The 10,600-nt window shown below is 52.1% G+C and overlaps 1 protein-coding gene across 1 annotated transcript; it reads right to left on the bottom strand.

Annotated features, from left to right (window-relative positions):
* Window positions 1-2,698: 2,698 nt before the first annotated feature.
* On the bottom strand, window positions 2,699-8,659 carry LOC125550788 (leucine-rich repeat receptor-like serine/threonine-protein kinase BAM1). The gene is made up of 2 exons (XM_048713880.1): window positions 5,603-8,659; window positions 2,699-3,482 (listed from the first exon to the last, which is right to left on the bottom strand). The coding sequence occupies exons 1-2, from the start codon at window positions 8,256-8,258 to the stop codon at window positions 3,067-3,069; spliced, it is 3,072 nt and encodes a 1,023-aa protein (XP_048569837.1). The 5' UTR covers window positions 8,259-8,659; the 3' UTR covers window positions 2,699-3,066.
* Window positions 8,660-10,600: the final 1,941 nt, after the last annotated feature.

The raw sequence follows: 10,600 nt of genomic DNA, 5'->3' as shown, positions 1-10,600 counted from the left end.
TTGCAAATGTGAATTTTGACTTTATTTGCAAAATCTCTCTGAAATTTGTAAAAATGGGCATAACTTTTGCATACTAACTCGGATGAAAAAGTTTTTTATATGAAAAATCATCTACTCGAAAAGTTACATCCGAACGTTAAACATTTTCAAAATCCTCAAAAACCTAATAGAAAAAAAGTTACGGTGCTTTTAAGATCTAGATTGAAAAAAATTCAAACAGTGGGCAAACTGTGGTCAAACAATGGTCAAACTAATTATTCTAGAATATTAGTGCTACTAAATAATTATTTCTGTTATTTCAATTTTGGTCAAATCTGGTCAAACCGTGGTCAAACAATGGTCAAACTAATTATTCAAGAAATATTAGTGTTACTAAATAATTATTGTTTTTTAAAACAATAGTTTCAAAATAAAACTATGAAATGTGTCACTTCATGCTCAAGCAAAATTCCTGAAGGTTAATAGGATCGACATCTTAATATTGTCAGGAAAACAACAAGTGCAGACTTGGAGCGAGGGAGAATAGAACCCGGAAGTTAAGCGTGCTCAGGCTGGGGGAGTGGGAGGATGGGTGACCGTTTGGGAAGTTAGATGATTTGGAATGATGAGGGTGATTAGAGGATAAATTGAGAAGTGATGAGGGGTGGTGATTATAGACTAGAGGTTAAAATAATTTAGAAATTTGAAAATAAAAAAATTTCAAAAAAAAATTTCAAAAAAAATCGTAAAATTTCCTTTAGTCCCGGTTTGTGTTACTCTCTGCGAGTTATTTACTCGAAACCACCACATTATGGGTTAGGGTAACAGATCGGTACCACATTTGAGGCAGTTCATAAAAAACCACCAACAATGGGGCTAATCTGTAACGCGGAGCACTGACGCTGCGTTTTAGCCCAGAAAACAGCGAATCCGATAGGTGGGTCCCGCCTGTCGGGCTGACGTGGCGCGTGTTAAGTTGCCATCAGCAAAAAGACTACTTTTAGGGATGACACAAGTCTGTTTTGGAGTTAGTCCAGCATATATTTATGCATTTGCTCAAGGTAGCAACTAAAATTGCACATCAACTGCTAAGTACTCCCCCCGTTCCGAATTATTTGTCGCAGGTATAGATGTACCTAGATATATTTTCGTTCTAGATATATCCATTTCCGCGATGAGTAATTTGGAACAGAGGGAGTAATTGGTCGTGATAGTTGGGGTAGGGTGCCAACAGTAGTGGAGAAAGTTGCATGTCAACTACTAGGTAGTTGGTCGTAGCAGCAGAAGAAGGTACACATCTCACTAGCATAGTACTTGATAGGGGTGCCAGCAAGGAAAAATGCACATCCACGAGTAGGGGAGGCTAAGTTGCACAAGAGAGAGAGCGCCGGCTTCCTCTCGACCCACCATTACCACAACCATGACGGAGATGTACCTGCAGGAGAAGATGTCAATATCCAAGAAGAAGAAGAAGAAGAAGAAGAAGAAGAAGAAGAAGAAGAAGAAGAAGAAGAAGGTATAGTCCAGTTAGATCTGCACATATACTCCAAATAAACATATCCTAATGTAAACATGATCATCGGTGCTCCAAATAAAGTGCAGTCCTAGATTATTACCAGGGGACCGAAATACAGTAAACCTAACATATCCTGGAGTAATTATGCACCATAATTTATTCAGTTACTACAGCAACTACTCGAGGTTTTGCAAATTTCAAGTTTCTTGTTTGCAAGTTTCAGTACTCCAAATAAACATATCATGGGAGACAGCAAGTAGTTTGAGTAGTCAACTACAGTTTCCTTAAACTGAATTTAGTGAACTTTTACTTCTAGGACTGAACAAATACTCCAAAAATTTAGCTGAGCACTTAAAAATTTGCACATACTCCAGGAGTACAAACTTGTTGCGAACTTACAAGTAAAGCTAGGAATATCTGTGCAAGTTAAGCCACATCAGATATTGCACTTACAGTAAAAAATTATGCTACTCCAGCATATTGCAGTTAAAGTAACTACTCAAGAGTACTGGGGCATTGGAGTAACTTGCACTATACTCCAGGATATTGCACTTACAGTAAAGCCACTAACAGTAATATACTGCAAGTTCAGTATACAGTACAGTAAATTACTTGTACAACTACTACTCCTACTGTTGCTGCTACTTTAAATGGACAAACAATTGGTACTACAATACACCTCTGCTACAACAGAGGGGGTACTTCTTAGCTAAATGCAGCTTTGCTATTTCTCAAGACACAGATTGGTGCTACAACAATTGGCTAACATCTGGAACATTATATTATGCATTTTTGCCTTGTACTGTGTTCTGAATGATTAAAGCTATATGTGATCAGTGCAATGGTTACTTGCATGACTTCAAGCTACTGACACTGTAAGCCCTGAAACCATGCATCATCGACCCATGATGATCTTGAAAATTCTTTTTTCCCGATATTTTTGACCCTCCTTTATTCCCATAAAGCTGCGCAATTCAAGTCCCTATTTGGATGCTTTAAGCTTTGGGAATCGAAATGTTTTCAAAGACTGTCAAGCTACTATTGTTTCCCCCCTTTTCCTTTCTTACTTTTCATGAAACCAAAGTTTCAGTCAAGAATCTTCGAACAGATGATTACTAGACCCTCACATGACAAAATTGCCTCAAGTAATACAAAAAGCTGTGTAGTAGTACTGCTAGTACACATTTCAGCATGAACAAGAACTAGTGTAAAGGAGATGACAATGGATGGTGGCTGAAGATTACCAGGAGATTACAAAGGGCCAAAGCCATGATGGAGATGACTATTACATTGGACAGCACAAACCCCTAGATGATGGTACGTAGTAGCATATGATCAAACCCTATACACCTTTGATGAAAAGAAAAGAAGATATAGTAGAAAAGAAGATGAGAATTAGGAGAAAAACAAAGTTACATGTTTATTGCTCTTCCCCATCCCCTGTCACCCTCACTGTCGATCTACCCAAGAAACTGTAGAATGCTAGCCCCAATTAGTAGTAGTGCTGTAATTCGGCCCTGAGTACTCTGTAGTAGCAACGTCAATTTGCTGCATGATTTGTTCTGCCGGACTTAGTTCAGCAGGTCCGGGAACAGCTTGTAGCAGTTGGGCCCCTTGTCCGGCTCCGGCGCCGACGAGGACGACGCCGACGACGGCGAGGGCTGGGTGGACGCGTGGCGGGGGAACTCGGACAGCATCTGCACCACCTCCCTCATGGTCGGGCGCTCCACGCTGTTCTCCTGGACGCAGAGCATGGACACGAAGAAGAGGTGGGACACCTCGTCCATGGGCACCGTGCTGAGCCGGCGGTCGACGACCTTGGGCACGCTCTCCCGCCGGCCGTCGGTGACCCGCTTCGCCCACTGCACGATGTCCACCCCTTCCCCGAAGTCCCCCACCGGCCGCCGGCCGGTGACGAGCTCCAGCAGGACGACGCCGAAGCTGTACACGTCGCTCTTCTCGTCCACTCTCAGGGTGTACGCGTACTCTGCAAACAAACAGGACCACAATCAGCATGCCTGCTAATCACATCATCATGGCAACATTTCAACCAGTGTAACTTCTCTTCTCGTCAAAGAACACAATGATTAAATCAATGGGTAGTAAAAGAGAAAGCTATGGACGTAAACCTAGGAGGAGTGTTCTCAACGTGCACCACCGCACTGATCAGTATAAGATAATAATACTACTAGCCTGATCTCAAATCTAAGCGCGATCGTTATAAATTATGTTCAAAACCTAGCGTACGCTAGGATGGCGAGCTTGGCATGCTAGGAAAAGCGAGCCTGTGCTACGGTGCTGATTTGAATAGTACAGAAACTGGCTATGTGCGCCTAGGACAGAGGCGAGTGCGTACAACATTCTGCGACGAATCCCAAGAGAAACCGCCTACCCTACCCTTTGCAGATCCACCGGAATCTTTCCCATACATACGCGCATAGTATATTCTATCGACCAAGTTCGTCAAATCCAAGGAAAATTCTTCGCCGGGATCAAGAAGAGGAGCTCTGTCAGTTAATCCAGCCCATGCCTGCCCTGAGATCTTGCCAAATCCCAAACCCGGAAGAGCAGAAAGGAAAAGCAGAGAGAGAGGGAGAGAGGGGAAAACTTATACTACAAACTTCGTGACCGTAACAGTGAGGGCGCCCGTGCCGTTCGAAAGGGTAGGAACAGCGTGCCGGGGGCGCCCCGGCTTTGGCTTTGGCGACGTAACGGCGGCAAAGCGGGAGGCTGCTTTGGCGAGGCCCCAGGAGCGGGACGGAGGAGGAGGATGACGAGGCTTTTTTTTTTTACCGGAGTGAGTGAGTGTGTCCCATGCCGGTCAAAGATACAGCAGCGCAACCGAGTCGATCCTGACCTAAAGGGCCGTGCCGGGCTGGACCAGCCGGTACTGGTACCCAGTAATACCTACCGTGTCATACGGGAGGTCCGTATCCTACTGCTACAGACCTCACCAGGCTGACGAAGCCTCGTACTACCACTACGAGAAAATTACCGAGTCAGAGGGATACGGGTGACGAGAAGATCGGGCGGGCTCAAACTCAAACCCCCTTTTGCCATGCCCGATGCTGCTGCTCTGGCGCACGCACTGGCCCGGCCTGACACGACGCGGCCCACACTGCGCGCTGTGGTACACGGGAGGTCTCGGCTCATGCACTGCATGGCACGGAGTTTTTGTTTGGCATACACGACGCATGGCATGGCCGTGTCGGGTTCGCGACTTGTGTTGGCCAGCGTGCGGCCGGCGTCCGGGCGCGCCCACAGGGGCGGCATCGTGTGGTCGTAATCGCGCGGGGTCGGGGGCCCGCGGGAAAATAATTGGGTGCTCGAGTGCGAGCCTGAGCAGAGCACCCCTTTTCGGCCGCTTTCGCCGAGGGCCCGCCGGCGCCCGCAGTGCTGCTGGCCGCTGCTGATGTGGTGTAAAGTCAGACCGGATCGGATGGCCTTCTACTGCCACTGCGTGTCATGTGCATACACAGAGCCGGACCGGACCGGACCGGACGGGCAGCCGCAGCTCAGCTCGGGTCGGGTCGGCGCTCAAAGTAGCCCTCCGCCCTGCCCTCCCGTCTCCCCATTTCAAAACTACACACCTTGTTTCTCCTCCTGACATATTCTTACTAAGGATTTGAAATGTAAAAACATCCTAGTATACAGCTTGATTTCGAGGTGTAAACGTACTGGGAGGGACCAAAAGTTTCCGTGCGATTGATCTGAAACAGTGAGGCAGTGAGCTACACCCACTGTGGCTCTGCGCCTGCGGTCTGGGCAGACAATGAGACATAGTAGTACTAACCAGTAACCACTATCACTATCTGCGTGCATGTGGTCAATCGTACGTGATGGTTTTTAACTCGCGACAAACCTAATCAGGCGCTCACTTGTCCTGGCGCAGTACCACCACTGGCTATTGACTTCGGAAGAGCGGGTCCCACGGCCCAGAGACGGGGGCCATCCCCGTGCAAGGCGGCGACAAGCAGACGAGCTCGGAAAACCGATGGATCCTAAACCAAATCTGATTGACCCCTCATCGGCAGGCACGCAAGGCGATAAGCGACTAGAGACAAAACACCAGCACATGTGTATGTAACGAGACGTGTTCGTACGTACCTGGCGCGATGTAGCCGTAGGACCCGGCGACGGCGGACATGCACTCGGACGCGCCGGCGTTGGCCGCGCCGGCGCCGGCGCCGGAGCGGAGGAACTTGGCCAGCCCGAAGTCCGCCACGTGGGCCTCCAGGCCGTCGCCGAGGAGGATGTTGTTGGACTTGACGTCCCGGTGCACGATCATCGGGCTGCAGTCGTGGTGCAGGTAGCAGAGCCCGCGCGCCGCCTCCAGCGCGATCCGGTACCGCCGGTCCCACGCCAGGAACCCGCCGCCCTTGCCGTGGAGCACCTCGCCGAGGCTGCCGCCGCCCATGTACTCGTACACCAGCACGTTCGCCTCCTGGTCGTTGGTGCAGAAGGCTAGCAGCCGCACGATGTTCCGGTGCCGGATGCTGCCCAGCGTCCGGATCTCCGCGCGGAACCCGTGGTCGTGCCGCCCGCCGCCGTTCAGACGCTTCACGGCGATCGCGCCGCCCGACCGGGCTCGTCCCGCGTACACCACGCCGGCGCCGCCGCGGCCCACCACGTTGCCGTCCTTCATGCACTCGATCACCTCCGCGATGCCGAAGTCCACCTTGTGGAACGCCGTGAACCGCCACGCGCCGTCCGGCCCGCCGCCGGGGTACGACCGAGCGCGCAGCACGGCCGCCGCGGCGAAGATCACCGAGCACGCCAGCAGACCCAGCGCGAACACCAGCTTGTAGTCCCCCGCCGTCGCCCGCCGCGGGCTCACGGCCGTCGACCCGCCGGCGTCGCTGCTGATGTTGCAGGGCCGGTTCAGCACCGGCCCGCACAGCCTCGGGTTGCCCGCGAACGCCGTCTCGTTCAGGTACCGCAGCTGGCCCGTGTCCGGCAGCTGGCCGGACAGGTCGTTGTAGGAGAAGTCGGCCGCCGTGAGGCTGCTCATCGCCCCGATCGCGGCGGGGATCGACTCCTCGAGCTGGTTCCTCGACAGGTTGAGGTAATTCAGCACCCGTATCCCGGCGATGGCCTCCGGGATCGGCCCAGACAGCTTGTTGGTGCTGAGGTCAATGTACGTGAGCTGCCCGCACCGGCCGATGGCCTCCGGTATCGGCCCGGACAACTCATTGCCGCTGAGGTCGAGCTTCACGAGCAGCCGGAGCTCCCCTACCTCCGGCGGCACGGCGCCGGCGAGACGGTTGTTGCTGACCAGCAGCGTCTGCAGCGCGGAGAGGTTGGCCAGCGCGGCAGGCAGCGGCCCGGACAGCAGGTTGTTGGACAGGTTGAGCTGGGCCAGCTGCGACTCCGAACCGGTCAGGGTCGGGCTCGGGTTCGACGGGACCGGACCGGAGAGCAGGTTGTTCTGCAGCTCCAGCAGGTTGAGCCGCGGGAGGTAGAGGAAGCCGGCGGGAATGCTGCCGTTGAGGTAGTTGTGGCCGAACCGGACCCGGGTGAGGCTCGCGCACGAGCCGAGCGCCCCGGGGATGGGGCCGAAGAGGAAGTTGTTCATGAGGATGGCGGTGTGCAGCTCGCCGGAGGAGCACAGCATCTCGGGGATCATGCCGGTGAGCCGGTTCGACGACAGGTCGACGAGCCGGAGCGCCGCGCTGGCGCCGAGGCCCGCCGGGACGCGGCCGGTCAAGTTGTTCATGAAGAGCTGCAGCGTCTCCAGCCGCGGCATCGCGGCGACGAAGTCAGGGACCGGGCCGTGGAGCCGGTTGAGGAACAGGTTGAGCAGCCGGAGCGAGGTGAGGGACGCCAGGGTGCTCGGCACCTCGCCGGTGAGCGCGTTGTTGGACAGGTCCAGCCTGGTGAGCGCCGTGAGGTTGCCGAGCTCCGGCGGGATTTCGCCGGTCAGCTGGTTGGTGTGGAGGAACAGCGTGTCGAGGGAGGCCAGCTCGCCCAGCTCCGACGGGATGCTCCCGGTGAGGCCGCAGTTGGAGACGTCCAGCATGGTGAGGTTGCGCAGCCGGCCGAGCTCCGGCGGGATGCCGCCGTCGAATGCGTTGTAGTACCCGAGATACAGCTCCCTGAGGCTCGTCAGGTTGCCGAGCTCCGGCGGGATGGTGCCCTGCAGGTTGTTGCCGTTGAGGGACAGGTACTCCAGAGCCAGCATCCCGCCGTACGACGCGGGTATCACCCCGGAGAAGTAATTGCCGCCGAGGTCAAGGTATCGGAGCCGCGGCAGCGCCGTCACGCCGGCCGGGAGCGAGGAGGAGAAGTTGTTGTCGTAGGCGTCGAACACCTCGAGGCTGGGGAGCGACGGGAAGTCCCAGCCGTCGAGGCCGCCGCCGAGCTGGTTGCCGGAGACATTGACGTAGCGGAGCTCCGGGAGCGCGGACACGGCCACCGCGCCCACGATGCCGTTCCCGGAGAGGGAGAGGCTCGCGAGCGCGGCGAGCCCAGTCACCTCGGCCGTGACGGGCGCGCCAGTGGACACGTTCATGTTGGCGATGTCGACGGAGACGACCCTGCCGCCGGCGCAGCGGACGCCGGTCCACTCGCACACGGAGGCGACATTGCCCGGCAGCCACGAGCGCAGCACGTGGGGGCGGCAGCTGAGGGAGGCCTTGAGGGAGAGCAAGGCCAGCGCATCTCCATGCAACGCCTCGCCGTGTCCATAGCCATCGACACTACCGATGGATAGTGGTAGAAGAAAAATCAAGGAGAGCAAGACAAAAGGATGGAGAGCCTTCATCTGGCCTACAATTCTTGCGGCTTGCGAACTGTGGTGAGAAACTAGCTAGAATACGCAGCCATTGGCAATGCCATTGCTGCTGTTTCAGTGAGCTTATAGACACTTGGAGTGACGGATGGATGGATGGATGTTGAGATGGTAGAGAGGTAGATGGGTAGATAGAGGGAACGGCAAAGGCATGCAAGAATCTTGAGAAGCTTCACATGAAAATGGCGGCGAGAGGCGTGAGCTTCACACCGAAGGTGAAGGGGAGGGGAATATGTTCTCTGTGTGACAAGAATGGCTTTGTCTTTTGAGCTATTTATGCCTTGTGGGAGAAGGGTGTCCGGTGCATCGGGCGGGCTCTGCTTTGGGTGTCTCTGTGTTCTATCTTCTCCTCCTCCTCTCTCTGGTCCTCTTCATCTCTCTCTCCATTGCTTCTCTTTTTGCTTTATCTTTCGGAGCAGAGAAACTAACTGTTAAAGGCTTGTAGTGGGCGAGGAAGCAGCCGTGGCAAGTGATGGGGAGTTTCCAGCTTTGGCGTTTTTTATCAACAAATTGTTCCATTGGCTTTGGGGAGTATTTAGAAAGGCTTCGGGCAATTATGGCATGGCGCCCGACAGAGAAAGGGAAATGCACTCTGGTCTCCGTCCGACTACAGGGCCCGTGATTGAATTTGGGCAATGATGAAAGAGAGCAATCAAACTACTCCAGTGTGTTCGATATGTGTATGTGTGCCATCCGATAGGTTCCGGGCTACAAGGAGGAAAGAAGGTTTTGGCCAAGTCATATTTTTTGGGTTCTTCCATGATACTCAGCTTACATCGTATGCCATGTGGTTTTTGGTAAGCAACTCTTAACTAATTGCCGAAACTTAACCCCCAAAACCCACTCTTAAAGTTTAACGCCTACAAATTATGAGGGTGAAATCTAAACCATCCTGATAATTGTAACTTCAATAATTTCTACAGAAATGGCAAATGGCTCCACCATTTTTCGATAAAGAATGCTTTATTGCTTAAAAGGTTTAAGCATTACACCCGGCCTCTGTGTAACTGAGATGCACACAGCCAAACAAGTCCAAGATCCAAAACGGAATACAAGTAGTCATGGAGAGACTGCATAACGCCTAAGACGTGGGAGGGCCAATCCGAAGATCATGCTGCCATACATGTCGGGTAAAAGTATCCCTGAAAGTGCTAGTTATCTACTAGAGGGGGGTGAATATGCGAATTTTATGAAAGCCTTCAAAACACGAGGTCTTTGAAGACAGACAGTAGAAATGAACCTATTAATATGCAGCGGAAGGTAGACTACACTACACTAGACAAGCCATAGTCAAGTAATCAATGAAGTAAAAGTACGAAGACTATCAACAGCTAGGTAGTATGGATCGGGATGAAAGACAGTATGAAGCCAATAGTAAATAGTCTTCACTCAGTTAAGTCAATCAGATCAGAGAAGCAGGCAATGACTTCACAAAGACAAACTATAAAGTAAAGGGAAGTGAAAGATAGAACTAGTTGCTTGGTGAAGACAATGATTTGGTAGACCAGTTCCAGTTGCTGCGACAACTGTACGTCTGGTTAGGGAGGCTGCGATTTAACTCAGAAGACCACGTCTTCACCTTAGTCCCCTTGAGCTAAGGACACCCAGTCCTCGCCCAATCACTCTGGTAAGTCTTCAAGCTAGACTTCCAAACCTTCACAGACTTCGTTCACTAGCGATCCACAATGGCTCTTGGATGCTCAGAACGTGACGCCTAACCGGCTGGAGGATTCACAGTCCTCAAGTGTAACAAGTCTTCAGGTCACGCGGACAGAAAGACTTCAGTGATGCCTAACACTCTTTGGCTCTAGGTGTTTTGGGCTTTGGCCTCGCAAGGATTTCTCTCTCAAATGCTTCGGAGGTGGGTTGCTCTCAAACGACAAAAGCCGTGCACTGACTCTGAGCAGCCGCCAATTTATGGTGTAGGGGGTGGGCTATTTATAGCCAGGAGGCAACCTGACCTGATTTGTCCGGAATGACCCTGGGTCACTAAGGAACCAACACGTGTCCAATGGTCGGATTTCAAACACACGCTGCAGCTTGATTTGGGCTACAAGTAAAGCTGTCTCATCCAACTCTGGATAAGATTTGCTCTCATTGTCTACGTTCGAAGACATAGGATTTTGGTTGAGCATCACATCAGTCACTCTGACTTTGTTCACTTGGACCCCACTTAACAGTACGACGGTTCCTATGACTCAACAAAGAAGAAAAGGAAACTACGAAACAACTATGTCTTCGCACTCCACTTCTCCGGGTTTCAGGTGAAGGAATTAGCATTGAAAACGGACTTAATGTTTGTCTCTGTATCTTCT

Source organism: Triticum urartu, chromosome 4 (genome assembly GCF_003073215.2).
Source record: "Triticum urartu cultivar G1812 chromosome 4, Tu2.1, whole genome shotgun sequence".
Lineage (NCBI taxonomy): Eukaryota > Viridiplantae > Streptophyta > Magnoliopsida > Poales > Poaceae > Triticum > Triticum urartu.
Note: the sequence above shows the minus strand (reverse complement) of the source record. Positions and strands in the feature narration are given on the sequence as shown.